The sequence below is a fragment of the Prionailurus bengalensis genome, chromosome D3, assembly GCF_016509475.1.
Source record: "Prionailurus bengalensis isolate Pbe53 chromosome D3, Fcat_Pben_1.1_paternal_pri, whole genome shotgun sequence".
Lineage (NCBI taxonomy): Eukaryota > Metazoa > Chordata > Mammalia > Carnivora > Felidae > Prionailurus > Prionailurus bengalensis.
The window spans coordinates 6461118-6481274 of record NC_057356.1 but is presented as its reverse complement, the minus strand read 5'-3'; the positions used below and the strand labels follow the sequence as shown (position 1 = coordinate 6481274).

General features: G+C 38.7%; 1 protein-coding gene across 5 annotated transcripts in view; it reads right to left on the bottom strand.

Moving 5' to 3' along the window:
• Nucleotides 1-20157, bottom strand: part of SBNO1 (strawberry notch homolog 1) — a 58595-nt gene that overhangs the window by 7123 nt on the left and 31315 nt on the right. For all 5 annotated transcript variants that reach the window (XM_043557409.1, XM_043557411.1, XM_043557410.1 and 2 more), the window contains 15 exons: nt 19414-19611; nt 18846-19013; nt 18563-18738; nt 17962-18093; nt 15976-16111; nt 14922-15034; nt 14760-14831; nt 14150-14249; nt 10185-10259; nt 9135-9281; nt 8955-9049; nt 8765-8857; nt 2953-3090; nt 2266-2342; nt 457-650 (listed from right to left, as the gene is read on the bottom strand). In XM_043557409.1, coding sequence (XP_043413344.1) covers nt 457-650; nt 2266-2342; nt 2953-3090; nt 8765-8857; nt 8955-9049; nt 9135-9281; nt 10185-10259; nt 14150-14249; nt 14760-14831; nt 14922-15034; nt 15976-16111; nt 17962-18093; nt 18563-18738; nt 18846-19013; nt 19414-19611 — 1914 coding nt within the window. The remainder of the gene's footprint in view (nt 1-456; nt 651-2265; nt 2343-2952; nt 3091-8764; nt 8858-8954; nt 9050-9134; nt 9282-10184; nt 10260-14149; nt 14250-14759; nt 14832-14921; nt 15035-15975; nt 16112-17961; nt 18094-18562; nt 18739-18845; nt 19014-19413; nt 19612-20157) is intronic.

The window sequence follows — 20157 nt, the reverse complement described above, 5'->3', positions numbered from 1 at the left end:
AACGATGAATTCCTGCGAGGCCTGCCATTTAGAGGATGGTGGGAACAGCTGCCCGGTCTGCCCGTGCTCTCTGCTAAAACTCCAGTCCCTCCTCTGTGCAGTGACTGTAGTTGCAGTCTCAATTTGGCTCAATGACTGGAAACGGGTAGACTTCAGAGGATCCTGGGCAAGAGGCTGGGCTCGGTCTTTATACCACAGCCTGCACAGACAGCGACAGTGAGGAAGGGGAGCAAGAACAGCTGAGAGCGGCCTAAAATAAATGACATTGTTAACTTCAGCTAGAATCAACAATGCCCATTCAAAGGTTTAACTTCCGTTCAACCTTTTAAGAGCATATAAAACAAGCTCTCCCCCATTACTGGAAGAGATACTGATTCTAAAACGTTAGAAGCAAAATAAAAAAAGAATAGGATCTGATTTTTCCCGATAGCTCAAACCCCCCAAAATTAGACTCACCTACAATCCGTTGTCCATCCTCTGTTCTCAGTCGAACAATCTGCATTTTCACATTTGTGCCACTGACAGATGCTAGAACACCCTCAACCTTTGTCCAGACACTCAGTACGGAGCCACATAATACGTAGTATGTGCGGCAACGAAGACCTATTTCACAAACTAATCCCAAGCTTGCCTTTTTACAGTTGCCACGCCTAGGAAAAATAGGGGAAAATATATACGTATACACATACACGCATGTGAACAGCTAGCAAAGTCTACCTAGGTTTCAAATGAAAGATGTCCTAGTCCAATTTGCCTTTCTTTATTGACAGTTTCTTTGATTACGCTCTTATTGACATATTGGATTATCCTGTCCAATGTAAGGTGTCATTACTGGTTTGTTAAGTTTCTAAAATTTGTTTTAGAAAATAAGATTTCTGGGGCCTGACTCCCAGTTAAAAGGATTTATTTACTGGGTTTGATATCCATTTAAACATTTGTCTTTTGAAAAAATTTTTTCATTTACATCCAAGTTAGTTAGCATATACCGCAATAATAATTTCAGGAGATTCCAGTGATTCATCCCCTATGTGTAACATCCAGTGCTCATCCTAACAAGTGTCTTCCTTAGTGGCCCTTGCCCATTTAGCCCATCCCCCCACCCACAACCCCTCCAGTAAACATTTGTCACTTTAACATCTGTTAGTTTACTATATTGACGCTAGCTTATAAAATAATTCTGCCAGTTACTTTTAAAGTATTGAACAACCAATATATTATAAATCATGTCACTGAGAAAGGCCTCAGCAAACCAAAAGAATGGAACTATTAAATTTTTTTTAAACTGTAAGAAAAAGAAGACATGGTTTATAAAATTATACAATTTATAAAATTTTTAAATTTATAAATTTATATAATTCCTCAATAAAATTATATTTTTAATAGTAACTCAAGAGGATACACAGTAGTATTGGGCACTTGTCTTGCTAATGCTCAAAGCAAATGTTTTAGAGAGGACTACTGTAAGTTAACTTTAAAAATATTTTATCTTGAAAGATTTTCCTAATTTCCAAAACACTAATTTGCTCTCAAAATGAAAACAAAAAACATTGCTCGTATCAAATTTATCTTCCTACATGTCTTAAAAGAAAAAAAAAACTAGCTAAAATTCATCCATGTCCTGTATTCCTTTTCATAAAATGGGCCAGATACCCCATTGTCTACTTAAATGGGTGAGGAAACAGTAGGTAAGGAAATAGGGGAACCATGATGTGCAGGGTATTACGTGCCCTCCACACCTACGGCCTCAGCTGAAGTGGACACTGTAAGTTAGGGGATGACACAGTGACTTGAAAGAACACACCTCCAGCCAGCCTAGTGGCACAGTAGGACCACTTCCAGGGCTCAACAACAGTCTTCTGGTGCTGTCAGCAACTCTAATTTCCTAGCCTTAAAAATGAAAAGTGATTTGGGATGCCAGTACCTTTTTTTTTTTTTTAAAGAGAGAAATAAATAAACAAACAAATAAATGAAGGGAAGGAAGGAGAGGAGAGGGAGAAAAAGTCAGCTTTAACAAGGAGGATAGACAAGTCCATACTGCCAGACTGCAGCTGGCCAGAAGTCACAAAGCACTGGTGAAGAACACAGGGGACACCTGAACAGCGTGTGGTCCACAGACATACAAGCAATTCTAACTGAAGAATGACACCTAACATCAGATAATCTGTTCACGGACTTCGAGAGACAGACAACTAAAGAGCAAACGTGTGTTTCAATTAAGTCTTGATTACATTTTGGAAAATACGGTGAGAAACATGAAATACTAACCAATAAGCATGAGTACAAGTGTCTGCAGATGAATTATACTGATCTAACCAGTGGATCAGGGCATCATCTGAGACTACCTGTGAAAATAAGACAAAAATTCCATTGAAACAGGATTGTTTTAAACAAGCTGGTTGCCTTCCTATGTTCTCTAAAGCCAATTTACAATCCTCTCTATACAGAAAATCTGGCCGTTACTAGCTGCATTTGAGCGCCCTTCATAAAATCCTGCCATTAGGCTCTTCCTATGTAACAAATGTTTCCAATAGCTAGTTTAATGTTAATTGTTGAAACTGGCTAGGAAGAATAGTAATACAAGGTAATACTAAGAATAAATAATAGTAATGCTAGAAAAAAAGTAGTCATTCACCGCTTTTCTACAAATCGTTGTAGAACAAATATTTTTAACGGTTCTATTTTTTTGAGTTAACGCTCGAAGTTTCTTTTTCTACAACACAAGCTCTTTCAAATAATCATCTTACAAGTTTCTTAAATGGTTGATGACATTAAGACTGGTATGTTAATGTAACAAAATGTGACAAAATGTTTCCTAAAAATAATTTCCCTGTAATCAAATAGGGAAAATTCACAACATAATTTTATATATAGACATAAAGCACTCCTAAACAGTTTCAATATATTATTATAAAACAAGTATTCATAGATAGTATAATACAAATGAAAAAATACCTTCTTATATTTCTTTTTTAGATCAGCATAAATTTCTAATTTGAGCTGTTTTCCAGTATTTGGTCTATAAACTAAGAAAAGCTTCTTTTTTGGGTTCACTTCTTTAACCAAGATGGCAGTTTTCTTGTTGTTCCTGATCTATTTAAAAAAAAAGTGAGAAAGTATAAAGATCTGTACTGCATACCTTAAGATACACTTTTTTGTACCATCACATTAGCAAATGCAATCCTTTGAAAGACTGTGACGCCAAATAGGCACATGAATCTGTAGCTGTGGAAAAGGACAGCAGCTGCTCATCTACCTGAGTTTTTACAAGGTCTCACCAGAATGAAGACTGAACCTGAATTCTTAGGTACACTCAAAACATAGGTTGAGGGCCAAGACACTCCTTAGGAGATTGTTTAGAATACGTTTTAAAGCATAAATGTCCAGTGGAGACAATTTCGCTTGTTCTAGGCCATGTTCTTGCCTCAGAGATCCAGGAGATAGGAGATTAGGGAGGGGGTAGAAAGGGTCTTCAGAGGAAAATCCTTTTACCTCTACTCTATTGTTCTTTAAGTGCTTATTATTTTTGAGAGAGCAAGTGTGAATGGGAGAGGGGTAGAGCGAGAGGGACAGCAGAGAGCCTGATGCGGGGCTCAAACTCATAAAGGGTGAGATCATGATCTGAGTCGAAACTGGACACTTAACCAACTGGGCCACCCGTGCACCTCCCATTTCTTCTTTCATTTATTTTGAGAGAGAGAGGGAGAAAGGGAGACCGTGTGCAGGGAAGAACAGAGAAGGGGCAGGGCAGGGAGAATCCCAAACAGGCTCCAGGTTGTCAGCACAAGAGCACAACGCAGGCCTCCAACTCACAAGCTGTGAGATCATGATCTGAACTGAAATCAAGAGTCAGACATTCAACTGACTGACCCACCCAGGCGCCTTACCTCTACTCTATGTTTAGAAATTTTCATAATAAAATGTGTAAAAAAAAAAAAAAAAAGTTACTCTCCTTGAAGTTACAATGAACCATAACCTCTAAGATAATGATTTTGATCACCCACAGTTCCCTGCACCCATCTATAATCCATCCATCAGGGCTGTCTATCCCTACGGTTGCTGTAGGGTGAAGTTAAGACATCACATGATCTGTAAACAGTAAAGCTACGATATAAAAAAGCCAAAATGTTGAGCAAATAATAAATATATATAGGTAAAAAGGGAAGACGTGGATGTATCAGACAAATGATGAAACTTACACATATTTTTAATTTTTTTAAAAAAGTTGGGGAGTTATGGCAGAAATACTAAGAGGAAGGAAAAAGCCCATTAAACTCAAGGAAAATTAAGACTGGAAAATTAACATCTCCTTTAAAGAATGGTGAACAATTTGTAAGCAATAATCTCTGGAGCAAAACTGAAGGAAAAAAAGAAGTTTCAAAGTAAAGATACTTTCTCAGCCCCTCTACAAAACAAAATGTTCTCTGAGCTACTAACTTTACATTAATTCTTACGCTGATAAAAGAAAAACACTTAATATTTTACTTATCTCTCATAGATATTAAAGATCATTTGTATGATCTTGAAACATTGTTTATACATTTACAAAGTCTATAAAACAATAGCTAAGGTAAAAATTACATTTTCTGATGTTTTATCAGTTGATGTAAAACTCCATATAATAATTATGATTGGAGGACAGTGTTTAAAGCATTTAACAGTGTAATCTATCTTTACAGTGTCAAATTAGTTCATTACAATTACAAAATAAATCATCACGTTACAGTGGAAATAAAAGTGATTTTGACATGGTTTTCCTAATGTTAACACACATTAAACACTGTAAAGCACACCTGCTTGTTTCTGTAGAGTGTCAAAGACAAACAACACCTGCACCTTCCTGGAAGGATTGCCCCTTCTAAGGCTGCGTCTCCTCACATCCAATGGCCCGCTGCCGTGCAGGAAGTAACAAAGGACCAGTGTTACCACGCCCTTCCACTCAAAGGGAGACGAGGATCAGCACTTTCCTCAAAACCGACCAGCGTGTAAATTCTGGCCATAGTTTGGAACAAATAAAGAATAGCCAATACCCTAGCCCGCATCAATAAAAATCCCATCTAAGGGAGAATAATAAAATCTGTTGAATTCGATCAGTAATTGTGATGTAATACTGGTTTTGATATTATGATGCTGTAGTTTTATCAAATGTTACTGTTGGTGAAAACTGGTGTACAATTTCTCTGTATCATTTCTCATAACCTCATGTGAATCGACAAATATCTCAGTAAGATTTTCAAAAAACAAATTAACTAGGAGCCAGATTCAGTTTGAGAGCTTTGCTCTTGGATCAAGGGCCAGTAAATCAGGACTGTGACCAAATCAGGCCTGAGGCTCCTAAGCTTAAGAACACTTTAAGGAAAGCGATGCCTGCATGGCTCAGTCAGTTAAGTGTCCGACTTCAGCTCAGATCATGATCTCACAGCTCGTGAGTTTGAGCCCCACATCGGGCTCTGCTGACAGCTCAAAGCCTGGAGCCTGCTTCAGATTCTGTGTCTCCCTCTCTCTCTGTCCCTCCCCTGCTCGTGCTCTGTCTCAAAAATAAACATAAAAAAAAATCAAAACAAAACAAGAACAGTTTAATAAGGAAAGAAGGAAGAAAGAAAGGAAGGGAAAAAGAAAAACAAAAACAAAAAAGAATAGTCAGTGGAAACCATCTATGGCCTACGAAACCTGAAATATTTACTATCTGATGCATTGTAGAAGTTATTTACGGATACCTGTTCTACATAGCTTATTTATGACAGCACCATATATGGTCTCTTTTATGCAGTTACATCTTCAACCTGGTCTTCATTTACAGTTGGCCTCTCCACAAATTTTGCAAATCAAAACTAAAATGTGGCACATACATACAAAGGAACATTATTCAGTCACAAAAAGGAATGAAGCACGGACACGTGCTACAACATGAATGAACCCCGAAGGCTTTTATGCCGGGTGAAAGCCAGACACAAAAGGAGAAGTATTCTATGCCTGCACTTACATATACGAGGCACGTAGATATGCATATTCATAAACAGAGGGGAGATTAGAGATTATTAGAGGTTAAGAGAAGGGGGAATGCAGAGTGTTTAACGGTTGTAGTTTTTGTGGGATGATAAAAAAGTTTTGAAAATACAGAGTGGTGATGGTTGCACAATACTGAACATAATGCCACTGAATTATACACTTTAAAGGAGTTAAAGCGGTAGATTTTGTTATATATTTTACCACAACTTTAAAAGTTAACAGTGTACACTGAACTATACACTGAAGTGAATTGGATGGTATATGAATCCTATCTCAATAAAGCTGTTTAAAAAAAAGAAATGAAGGAATAGATTAAAAACAACTCACGACAAAATAAATAAAAGGTGAAAATCTAATCAAGTTTTTAATGTTTGTTTTTGGGAGACAGAGAGAGAGAGAGAGAGAGAGACAGCATGAGAGTGTGGGAGGGGCAGAGAGAGAGAGAGAGGGAGACAGAATCTCAAACAGACTCCAGGCTCTGAGCCATAAGAGAGCCCAATACAGGGCTTGAACTCAGGAACCACAAGATCATGACCTGAGCCAAAGTTGGACTGAGCCACCCAAGCACCCCTCTAATACTTAGATAAGAAATCTTGATAAAAGAGAAATTCAAGGAAACCATACTAAAGTCTTTGCAAATAAAAATAACTTAGAAAATTTTCTGAAATAAAAAGATTTGAAAAAGAAAAAAAAAAAGATTTGAAACTTCCTATATTGAAAGAGCATATCACATACCTGAAAATACTAAGAATAACTAATACCAATATACGTTCACAAAATTATCAAACTCTAAAGGGAATCCTTTGAGTATGTAGATGAAAACAAAACAACCAAATTAAAAAGGGGAAAATTCTGGGCACCTGGGTGGCTCAGTCGGCTAAGCGGCCAACACTTAATTTCGCCTTAGGTCATGATCTCATAGTTTGTGGGTTCAAGCTCCACCTCGGGCTCTGAGCTGACAGTGCAGATCCTGCTTGGGATTCTTCCTCTCACTATGCCCCTCCCCTGCTGTGTTCTCTAAATAAATAACATTTTAAAAATGAGGGGGGGGAGGGGAAGATTCACTGAACTGTATAAGATTTATGTTATGTATGCTATACCTTAATAAAAACATATAAGGGGCGCCTGGGTGGCGCAGTCGGTTAAGCGTCCGACTTCAGCCAGGTCACGATCTCGCGGTCTGTGAGTTCGAGCCCCCCGTCAGGCTCTGGGCTGACGGCTCAGAGCCTGGAGCCTGTTTCCAATTCTGTGTCTCCCTCTCTCTCTGCCCCTCCCCCGTTCATGCTCTCTCTCTGTCCCAAAAATAAACAAATGTTGAAAAAAAAAAACAAAAAACAAAAAACATATAAAACAAGAGCTGAGAAAAAACAATCTTTTTTTAAGCAATTTTTTAATCTTTATTTTTGAAAGACAGACAGAGTGTGAGTGGTGTACAGAGAGAGGGAGACACAGAATCCAAAGCAGGCTCCAGGCTGTCAGCACAGAGCCTGACATGGGGCTCGAACTCACAAGCTGTGAAATCATGACTTGAGCCAAAATCAGATGCTCAACTGACTGAGCCACCCAGGCACCCCTGGTAAAGTGGTTTTTAAGTACAAAGGCACAAACTTTAACCATTTAAGAACTCAGGGAGTAATGCTCCCAAGCCCTTCTTGAGGATTCTACTACAGAACAGGCTTCAAACAGTATGATTAGTGATAGTAACCTCAGGACTAGTGAGAGGTGAGCATTAAATTTAAGAGCTAAGGTTAAGTATTAAAAGAAAAGCATACTATGTAAGTGCCATATGCTAACAATGCAGAAAAACACAGCTATGTTTTAAAATGGGAGAATGAGGGGCGCCTGGGTGGCGCAGTCGGTTGAGCGTCCGACTTCAGCCAGGTCACGATCTCGCGGTCTGTGAGTTCGAGCCCCGCGTCGGGCTCTGGGCTGATGGCTCAGAGGCTGGAGCCTGTTTCCGATTCTGTGTCTCCCTCTCTCTCTGCCCCTCCCCCGTTCATGCTGTCTCTCTCTGTCCCAAAAATAAACAAACGTTGAAAAAAAAATTAAAAAAAAAAAAAATGGGAGAATGAGGGGAAGGAGAAGCTCCCCCCCCCCCAAAAAAAAAACCTCTCATGCTTTTTTTTCCAAATTATTTTCAGGAATACTTAGGTATAGTATCGTTATTATTTTATCATCCTGTGCGCGATGGAGAATAAAGATTATTACTGCAGAAAAAAAGAACACACAGATACCAGAGAAAAGAAAAATTCCACAGTCTTTAAGAGGAAAGTTCAAGATATTAGGCCCTATGTGATTTCACATAGACACGCATGCATGCATTTGTGGATGTAGGGATGTGTGTCTAGACGTACACACACATACATATACCCACCTCCCTCCTCCTTAGCTCTGACAAATATTAAAGAATTATTTACACTAATAGCTAAAAATGAATCAATGTTTAAGATACAAAGCTTAATATAAGACTACAAAACTATGTAGTCCTTTATATTGGCAAAAGAAGGTCACTATCCCATGCAAAACAGTCCAATTAACTAACATATAATAATCCAAAACTTGTACCTAATATCCTTCATAATCCATTAAATGAAAGTGTCTATAAAAGGACAAACCCAGTTACAGAGATAAATGATCAAAACAGAAAAAGCTAAATACAACTGGAAAACTGGCACAAAGCAAATAGATAATTCGAATTCTGGCAATGGTGATGCATTATCTATCTTCACAATTAGCACTGCAAGGAAACAAGTCTTACTTGCAGTGACAAGTAAAAGCCATCATCTGGTCCCGTCAGCTCAGCCCAAATCTTGGTAGCTTCCTCCCAAGACATTCCTCTCTCTACACTAATCTGTAAAAGAAATAATAAAACTTAAATTACACTCATTTCTGTGAGTGCCTGTCACAAAAGGAAATTACATTTAAATGTGCACATTTTCCAAACTTACAGTGTATAACTCTACATGACCAGAGGTTGAATATCCTGGAGTCAAAAACTTCTTAACATCACTTTTCCTCACTTTTTCATCTCCAGAACCAAGATCTTAAAAAAGAAAAAGCAACATATAAGTGAAAAAAGAACATTTTATTAGGAACACACAGGACATTTTCCAAGTTTCTCCACTTACCTAAAATTCCCATATCATATCTTCCATTTTTTTTGGCATTCTGAACAACGGCTGTAAGTGTGTCTGCAAAATACTGAAAGAGGGCATTCTGCTGGTGCACCTCCATGCCGAGAATTCTGTTTAAGAATTTTCCTATGTTATTATAATCTGCAAGGACAAGATTATATCAAATATTTAATACATTCAAATGGCAATTAAAATCTACTCGCCCCTGGAATTAACAACAACAACAACAAAAGATGGGGCGCCTGGGTGGCTCAGGTCATGACTCAGTTCAGGTCGTGATCTCACAGTTCGTGAGTTCAAGCCCCACAACAGGCTCTGTGCTGACAGTTCAGAGCCTGGAGCCTGCTTCAGATTCTGAGTCTTCCTCTCCGACCCTCCCCCACTCGTGCTCAGTCTCTCTCTCCCAAAAATAAACATCAAAAAAAGAAAGAAAGGAAAAAGAAAAAACTCATTCATCTAGGCCTAGGCCAAGTCTCCTTTCTCCCCCATGCTCTTCCCTCACAGCCTTGACTTCGCCCTGCTCCCAGAACAGAGCTGTAACCTGACCATGTCTACCTCTAACAATTAGTATGGCCACATACATGCTCCAAAAGATAATGATCCTATTGAATTTCTGCATCTTCAACTCCACTTACTGAAAGTATGAACACAATTTAGCACATGAGAATGTTTGTTCTCCAACATGAAATCTTTTATAAAGTTCTAAGTGCTGTACGTCTGTGAAGCTCAACTTTGGCTACAACATTTGGAACTGTGGGAAATAGCAATGTCTAAGCCTCAGCCCTGGCTTCAGCATTTTCTAAAAGCTTGACAGTTGATCATACATGCAACCTGGGTTGAAAACTGCTGCTATATGGACTTAATAAAGGTTTAATCTCTTTTGAACAACCACATTAGCAAAAACCAGCCAGAGTGGTTTAGGAGGAGCACTAAGGAGGGATTGAGAACTACAAACTTGAAACTTCAAACTGACAAAAGTATAAACAAAAGGGGCTGTAATGATACAGCAACAGTTATGTCTATGTACAAAACTCATACTCTTACCTTTATCTAGAGTCAGAATTCCTGAGCGATCTTCTACATTTATCAGGCCAACTCCTATCAGTCCTTGTCGAACATCTGTCAAGAAATTGATGAAAAACCTTATAGCCCAAATGACTCAACGAGCTGTGAGATGACCAAACTACATCAAGTTCTAGCATTAAAACACAGCCTAAAGTATTTTTCACAGTTCCTATTAGCTGAATTAAATGGCCATCCCCACAAGTCTTCAGGCACTCCAAAATCCTATAGTATTCAAACTTCACACTATATTACTTCATTAAAATATCTCATCTTCCCAACAGAAGTCACTGGAAATGGAGATGTTTGGTTATGCAGCTGTCACCCACAGGCCATAAACAATTTTGGACACGTAAAGAAGACTAGCTGATTAAATAATTGTGTAAACAAGCTATTAATCTTGCTTCCCTCTCAAATGTTACCCATCACCATTGACAAGGTGGTACAAAAGCAAAATGTGTAACAGTTAGTTAACATGTTCTGAATTATGTTACTAAGAAGGCAGTTTATGGGGCCTTTTTTTTTTTTTTTTTTAAGTTTATTTATTGGGACACCTGGGTGGTTTAATCTGTTAAGCATTGGACTTCGGCTCAGGTCATGATCTCACAGTTCGTGAGTTCAAGCCCCATGTCAGGCTCTGTGCTGACAGCTCAGAGCCTGGAGCCTGCTTTGGATTCTGCGTCTCCCTCTTCTCTGCCTCTCCCCCATTCACACCCTCTCTCGTTCTCAAAAAATTAATACAATCATTAAAAATAAAGTTTATTTATATATTTATTTACTTATTTAAAGAGAGAGTGAGCGAGCATGCCCAAGCAGGGAAGGAACAGAGAGAGAGAGAATCCTAAGCAGGCTACACACTGCTACCATAAGGCCCAGTGTGAACCTCGAACCCATGAACCACAAGATCATGACCAGAGCCAAAAGCAAGAGTCGGACGATGAACCCACCCATGCATCCTAGTTTATGGGGCTTTTTATTACTGACGTCCAGGGTCCAAACCAGACTTACAGAATGAAGGTCTAAGAGAACAGAGTCAATAGGAAAGCATGATTGCATCCTATTTACACATTTAATGAATCAATCAGTACTCTGCTACACACACAAAACTGTTTAAATTCTGTAGGTGACAACTCTGCAGCCAGAGATCTCTGCTGCCAAAAATCCTCCTTTTTGGAAACCAGTCTTGTGGAAGAAAATCTGTACAGAAGGATAACTGTATAATTTCATCACTGTTTATGATGGCAAAAAAATGAAAACCACCTGAATACCAATGAGGGAATGATTAAAAAACTGTTGTATAAGCTAGCTGTAGAGTATCATCCAAATGTTAAAAATACATCAGTGCTGGGACGCCTGGGTGGGTCGGTTGGTTGAGCGTCCAGTTCTTGATTTTGGCTTAGGTCATGATCTCGTGGTTCTTGAGTTCGTGCCCCACACTGGGCTCTGTGCTAGCAGTGCAGAGCCTGCTTGGGATTCTCTCTTTCTGCCCCTCCCCTACTCATGCTATCTCTGTCTCTCTCAAAACAAATAAATAAAATTTAACAGAAAGAAAAAATTAAAAAAAAAAAAATGTTAGGGGCGCCTGGATGGCTCAGTCAGTTAAGTGGCCGACTTCGGCTTGGGTCATGATCTCGCCATCTGTGAGTTCGAGCCCCGCGTCGGGTTCTGTGCTGACAGCTCAGAGCCTGGAGCGTGTTTCAGATTCTGTGTCTCCCTCTCTCTGACCCTCCCCTGTTCACGCTCTGTCTCTCCCTGTCTCAAAAATAAATAAATGTTAAAAAAATGTTAGTGCTATAGCTACTGAGTTTTAAGAGGGGTCTATGTTATTAAATGAGAAAAGTACACTGTACGTGATATCAACAACAGTAAAAAAAAAAAAGCTCTGTGTTTAGACAAACAAGGAGAAAAGATGTAGAAGGCGGTCCTTGTTCAGACTGTCAACACTTGTGACCTCACCAGATGAGAAAGGGGGGGATTAAGGGGAGAGTACTGGTTCTTCATTATATACTTTGACCTTTTTCATTGCTTGTGAGTAACATGTAATTTACTTATTTTTTTTAAGATTTTATTTTTAAGTAATCACACCCAGCGTGGGACTTGAACACACAACCCGGAGATCAGGAGTTGCATACTTGATATCAACTGAGCCATCCAGGTGTCCCAAGTAACATGTAATGAAAAAAAAAAAAAAAAAGAAACAAATGAGGGAGTCATTTTAAACACAACAACAAAGAACAAACAACAAAAAAAACAGGAAGAAAAAAGAGAAAGAGGAAAAGAATTAATTGGTTCTTTGCTTTGGGGTTTGTTTTTTTTTTCTTTTTTTGAGAGAGAGGCAGCACGAGATGGAGAGAAAGGCAAAAGGAGAGACAGAATCTTAAATAGGCTCCACACCCAGCGAGGAGCCTGATGCAGGGCTCGATCCCACAACTCTGGGACCATGATCTGAACTAAAATCAAGAGACGGAGGCTCAATCAACTGAGCCACCCAGGTGCCCCTGTAGTTTTTGCTTTGTTAAATGCCACCAGTGATTATAAGCATCCTTGCCAGTATGTCAATATAGCTTGTTACCAATACTAAATAATGAACCAATACTGGTTCAACTGGAAAGGACTTTCTAGTGAAAAATTCTAACTCTACAATAATGTTTCAAATACCCTACATCTACATATTTGCCAAAATATTTTCTTTTCTCTTAAGATTTATTTATTTTGAGGGGTGCCTGGGTGGCTCAGTTGGTTAAACATCTGACTTCGGCTCAGGTCACGATCTCATGGCTCATGGGTTCGAGCCCTGCATTAGGCTTTGTACTGACAGCTCAGAGCCTGGAGCCTGCTTCAGATTCTGTGTCTCCTGCTCTTTCTTTCCCTCCCCCATTTGCACACAGTCTCTCTCTCTCTCCCTCAAAAATAAACGTTAAAAAAAAAGGCTTATTTATTTTGAGAGAGAGAAAGAGCGTGTACACTAGCAGGGGAGGGGCAGAGAGAAGGAGAGAGAATTCCGAGCAGGCTCCACACCATCAGCACAGAGTCCAATGTGGAGCTCAAACTCACAAACCATGAGATCATGACTTGAGCCAAGATCAAGAGTCGTACGCTTAACTGACTGTGCCATCGAGGCACCCACTCCAAAGAATTTTCATAACTTTCTGAATTATAAAATAAATCATCAAAAATCAAAATCATCTAGACTACTTACATTCATGGGGAAAATGTATTCTACGGATTTGCAAGACAGGTCAAAAGAATTTCTATAGCACTACCTGGGGCTTTTTTTTTAATATGCAAATTTCAAACGTATAGAAATATAAAAAGAATTACTCTATGAACCAGATACACATAACCCATCATCCAGTTTTAACAACTATTAATACATGGTTAATTTTGTTTTATGTACATCCTGTACCAACTTCCACAGATTATTTACCTAGGCACTTTCTAAAATGAAAATTTAAAAGCTACCTGGCATAGTCATTTTAAATTAACGTTAACAAATCCACTTTCCTCTATTAATCTAGTATTAACGTGCAATAAACTGCCAATGGCAAAAAATACCTCATATAAATGAAATTTAATAATCTGATTGTAAGAAGTCAACTAAGGTGTCTGTTAACCTTTAATTTCTAAATTTTATACAATTTACATCCAAAGAAGATGTAAAACAACAGCGCATGTCAGGATAAGTTTTAGTGCCTACCTTGTACTTGTTTTCCTCTATTGTGATTATTTTTATTTTTTAAAGTTTATTTGAGTGGGAGAAAGTGTGAATGGGGGAGGGGAAGACAGCAAGGGGAGAGCAAGACTGCCAAGCAGGCTCTGCATTTCCAGCATGGAGCCTCATGTGGGGCTTCAACTCATCAACTGTGAGATCATGTTCTGAGCCAAAGTTGGACGCTTAGCTGACTAAGTCATCCAGGCACCCCTGAGTGATTATTTTTAAAAGTTACCTTTAAAGAATTCTCCAGGATAGTCCGGAGGTGGTGATACCATAGGAGAATCCAGGTTGACAATAGATTTCATGACAATTTCTAAAGCGTTTCTTCCATACTGCAATAAAAAACAAAAGTCAACCAATTCCAGCACTTGCTACACTTCAATCACATGACCAGTTGAATGCTATAAAAACTATTATGTATGGTACCAAAGATTAAAAAATGACAGGACTTTATATATATGTATATACATATATATGTGTGCGTGTGTATATATATATATGTATGTACATATACATATACATATACATATATATGCTAGTTCACACAATAGCAGAAAGCAGATGTCCAATAAATAACTTCCTTTAAATTCACATTTGATTCACTCACAAGTATTTATTATATTCCTATTTCCTAATAAGGATGAAAATACGATTATACTGCAGAGTTGATCACCAAAGGTCTGATATGGGAAAATCTGTGTCTTACAGGATGCTATCATTTTACAGCAAAAACGTAAGAGGAGGCGGTTTTAAGTTTTAAACAGTAACCACTTCCCCTCTTTGTTCACCAGAGAACTAGACACTACCACAAATTTTCAGAGATACTGAAAGCTGAAATGTACCTTATTATCAAAATTGAACCTGCTCAGATCTCTAGATTCTGTTGCTCTTCTGTCACCATGTGTAAGCGCTCCCTATCAAAACAGAAAGTTTCCAATCAAGGCACAGAAGACAGGTTAACATTCACCATTTCTTACACACAACTATACAACTTCAAAACTTACCAAACTCTCAAGTCTTTTAGCAACAATAGAAGCAAATCTTTGCTCTCCTGCCAATTCAGAAATCAGAAACACATATTCGGGAGCAGTGACTTGGTTTGATCTATGAGTCCGTCCTGTAAAGACATTAAAAATACTGATGTGTTCCCTATACACCAAGTATTCTGAGATCGATTTCTAGCATTTTAACACTAAGCTGGTATCTGGAAACTTTTAAGAGAAAAACTGAAGAATGTAACATTTGGGGCACCTCGGTGGCTCAGTCGTTTAAGCTTCCAACTCAGGTCACGATCTCACGATTCATGAGATTGAGCCCCATGTCGGGCTCAGCACTGATACTGTAGATAGAACCTTCCTGGAATTCTCACTCCCTCCCTCTCTGTCCCTCTCCCACTCATACAGTCTCTTTCTCAAAATAAGTAAATATTAAAAAAAAAGTAACAATTACTGTGACTCTCCAAAAGGCACAAAACAGAAAACACTCGCTTGAACAACATCCATATTCAGAGCACTACTCCCCCCTTACAAAAGGACAGAAACTGCCACAGAACTGTCCAATGATAAACATATCATCACTGCTGCCCCACTTGGGGTTAACCACAATGTTTCTGAAGCAAAGTCACTCTGGGTTCTTCCAAAATTTTTATTTTTTAAATCATCAAGTCACAGGGACATGAATGTGTAGGGCAAGGGAGGAGTAATATGCCTTCAGTAAAGGCACTGAGGGCTGAAAATGACATGAGGTGGCAGGTGCTCTGACAGAGACCACATACATCCTGAAGATCTATAATGAAGATATTCCCAAGGAACCTTATTCTTAGATATAATGCCAGAAACCCCCAAGAAATCCAACACAGTTCTTTTACATTTCTCACAACAGGTAAGAAATGAATTCACGTATTCTAGATTTTTAGGTATATGCAATACAAAATCCACTCCAAAATTACACATACGTCATGCTTTAAGATATCTGACATTAAATACAGGTTTTGATATGTACACATTTCCCCAATGATCCCTAGCTACCTATTAAGTGATATTCAATGTAGGAACTTACCGAACTGCTGAATTGCTCTATCAGCACTCCAGGGTAATTCCAAAGTCATGTGAACCCGTCGCCTTTGATTTTTAGCCCTCCGATCTGCTTGTAATGAAATACCCGAGCTGGCAGCTTCTGAGATGATAGCAATATTCTGTATTAAAGGTAAGGGGGGGAAAAATAATCACCTTTGCACAAAGACAAGTGGGCCAGTACCCTAAGTAAATTTCTTAGAGTACTAGTGGTCCACCAATACCTATCCTCCCCTCCTTCTTCAATTATGGAACCCCAAATTAGGCAGGTACACGGCTGCCCAGAATCAAGATTGTATTTCTCACTTTGCAGTGCAGCTAATTGTGGGCGTACTCCAGTAGGCTGTAGGTGATACGAACATCTAAGTAATGTCCTTCAAAGTCAAGAACGTGCCCTTCTCCTTTTTTCTCCTCTCTGCTAGATGAAATGTAAAGGTATTATGACTGAATCTAAAATAGGTAACTTGAAAATGGAGGCCCACATATTAAAGGAATAAGACAGAAGAGGCATAGTCTTCAAGGAGCTTTAATGGCCCTGGTCTACATACTCAAACTTGTACATGGGAGAAATTACCTTCTACCTTGTTTAAATCAGTATGATTTTGGATTTTCTGTCATTTAACAGCTAAAACGAATTCCAACTAATACAACTCCCAATGCACATGGGTAAAAATTCATGAAACAAAGTACATAGCACAACTGGTAATACCTGTTCCTACAATCTTTAAAATACGTAGCATGAGCTTTTAAATATACTTATAAGGGGCACCTGGGTGGCTCAGTCAGTTCAGTTAGTTAAGCATCCGACTCTTGATATTGGTTCAGGTCATGATCTCATGGTTGTGAGACTGAGCCCCACGAAGGGCTCCATGCTGACAGCAGACAGCCTGCTTACGAGTCTCCTTCTCCGGCTCTCTTCCCCTCCCCTGTTCATGCGTGCTCTCCCTCAAAATAAATAAATTTTTAAAATACATAAATGTATTTCCAGAAGACTTTGATAATGGTAACTATCCTCAATTATTTCATTTGCAAAGGCAGAAAAACTCACTGAAATATAAAGAAAAATGTGAGTAAAGATTTAAGATTTTATTCTACCTTTTAAATTAAGGAATTAAGTTTAAGTGGCACTCCTATTTTTTAGCAATCTCATCAGCAAATGCTTATGGTTAATTCCAACTAAATGGGGAAGAACTAGTCTGAGAATCTCAAAATTGACTGATGGTTACTTAACAGTAAGAGGCTATACAAAGAGCCTCCGGAGGCAACCAAGGTCTGTCTCCACAACGGTGAGGTATGCAAGCCAATCTAAACGTCATTCAGAAGAATCACCCTAATATGACACGGCACAGCAGTAAGAATCAGCAAAACCAAAGACCATCAGAAATCTGTGTGTGCTTAAATGTATTTTTAGACTCAAAATTAGACTGACACTGGAGAGTAGCATTAGATGTGAAATCATTAAGATGACCTGTGAGAACTCAGTATTTTCATTTTCATATTCTGATTAAAAATGTAGAAAGTCTCCAAAGTTATTAAGATCCACATTTAATTTTGTGCACAATAGAAAATACTTACTACATCCAATTTGTGAGAAAATAATGAAAATGTAAAATGTGCAGTATGTGCAATTACTAAAAAATACAGAATAACAACATTCAACGCAATTTCTTTTATTTATTTTTAAAGTTTATTTATTTTGAGAGAGAGAAGTGGAGGGAGGGGGCAAAGAGAGAAGGAGAGAGAGAATCCCAAGAAAGTTCATCCTGGCAGCCCAACATGGGGCTCAATCCCACAACCCTCTGACGATGACCTGAGCTGACATTAAGAGTCAGAAGCTTAACCAACTGAACCACCCCCCCCCCACATGTAGTTTCTTTTAAAAGAAAAAACAAAACCAAACAAAAACCCTAAACATTAATTTTAACATATGGGCATTGTTCTTTTCATTGAAAAGCATCCCAGAAAAACATACCTTATCTCCATCCATAAATCTTTGTTTTTCTGTAATATTTAGTATTTCCACAGGGACATCAAGTTCAGATCTTGACTCATAAGATATGCTTCCATCATCATTGCTTACAACCCTCCCTTTGCGGCCAGTCATCTGAAAAACCAAAGTGTCCTTACAATTAAGTTACCTGATTAAGACGCAGGACACCCAGGACTCCTTCATTAGAGAAACGTGGTGGGGGACAGAAGGGGATGATGAAGCCAGTATGTACTGTGCAGCCTGGGCCGCACAGGCACCCTGGGGGAGAGAACACTGCAATACAATCTCTGGTTTGGAGAAGTTCAGATTCCAGCAGAGAAAGCAGATGTGGGGCAATGATCACGAAGGCTGCATGACAGGTGCAGTAACAGATCAGTGTTGGGTAAACACCAGATACTAAGGATAAGAATTCACTGACTCTAGGAAGACAAATACAGAACAAGGTTCTAAGATCTAAGAGAAAATTAGACACATTATTATGATATCCAAAATAGCACTCATTCCTCAGCATTTTGGAAGTGGCCAAAAGGAACACAAAAAAAAAGACCAAGGAGAGACACAGCCCTGATCGAGTCATATTTACCTCAGCAACATTCTCAGGGCCACCAAGTTCATCAATAAGTTCATCCAGGGTATTAGGAGGGAGGTCTTCAGCTAATTTTTCTAGTTTATCAAGTAGGTCTTTCTTCATCTGCTGGGCTCTTTCCACAGCATCCTGACTTGTTATAAGGCTACTGTTACTGTTGGTGTTACTGTTGGCTAGATAAGGCACATTTGGTAAGAAAAAAAAAAATCAGTACAAAGTTTAAATATGTTTTGTTTAAAAAGTACATTTCAAGGACAAAGCAAGCTTCCTCTTAAGATACCTGGTGCACTGTTAGGAGCAGGCAAAATTACTGGCGTAGATGAAAAACTAGGTCGTTTTGATCCAAGACCTGATGCTAATAAGGCACTTTGAATAGAATCTGGATCTATACTTTTCTTTTTTTTTTTATCTTTGTTTTTCTTGTGATCTTTCCTGATTAACCAGGGATCTGAAAGTTAAGAAAAGATGTGTCAAATCATTTGTGAACGAAGCAGAATCTTCAAAGGCAGTAACACTTGAATTTTCTGTATTAACTGGTAACTTATAATTGTCACCAGCTACACTGGTCCAGTAATACATCCAACACACCATAAGGTACAATGCCAGAGTTTGAGGTTAAAAAGCACTACACAAAACGGAGGCCACCATCTCCCATAAATGAGATAAACTACCAAAAGACAAACAAGCTTGGGAGTTGTCCACCAAGCAAAGATGAGAATCTGTGCGATGATTTGTACTGCACAGGGGGGGAAAAAAAAATAATATATATATATATTTTTATATATATATATCCCATTTCAGACACAGAGATAAGTATCCTTTAGTTTATATTTAACCGACACACTTACCGTCTTCGTCATCCTCACTAGACTCATCTCTGAACGGGTTGAAGTCATCATCATCTCCGGAACTCATGTTTTTTGAGCTCTCATAGTCACTTTCTTCATGGTCAGACGCGTCAGATTCACTCCCACTGTCATCAGAACTGCTACCAGTAAGGCCACCTACTTTTCGTGCTTTTTTGGCTTCTCGGGTTATTTCTTCACCTACCCTCAAACCCCCAAACGAGACAGTCAGCCCAAACACACTATTCTAAATATCCAAAAAATTACATTTAACTCATGAGTTATTCAAATGAGAAACACAGAGGGGACGCCTAGGTGGCTCAGTCGGGTAAGCATCCAACTTCGGCTCAGGTCATGATCTCATGGTTCGTGAGTTCAAGCCCCATATCAGACTCTATGCTGACAGCTCAGAGCCTGGAACCTGCTTCAGATTCGGTATCTCTCTCTGTGTGTGCCCCTCCCTCGCTCACTCGTGCTCTGTCTCTCAAAAATGAATAAACATTAGAAAAATAAATGTTTTTAAATCACATGAGAAAACAGAGGAAAAACATTTCCTTAAGTACATAAAATTCACAAGTGTTAACCTTTTAGACTCCCATAAGAAATCAGGTTAAGTTTAGTTATTAAGAAGAAATGAAACATGTCAATACATATCCAAGACTGCCTTTAAATATATGTTTCAAAACAAATTCAGGACAACAGACACAAAACAGAATCTCTGGCATTTTCACACAATCCAACTGCCTA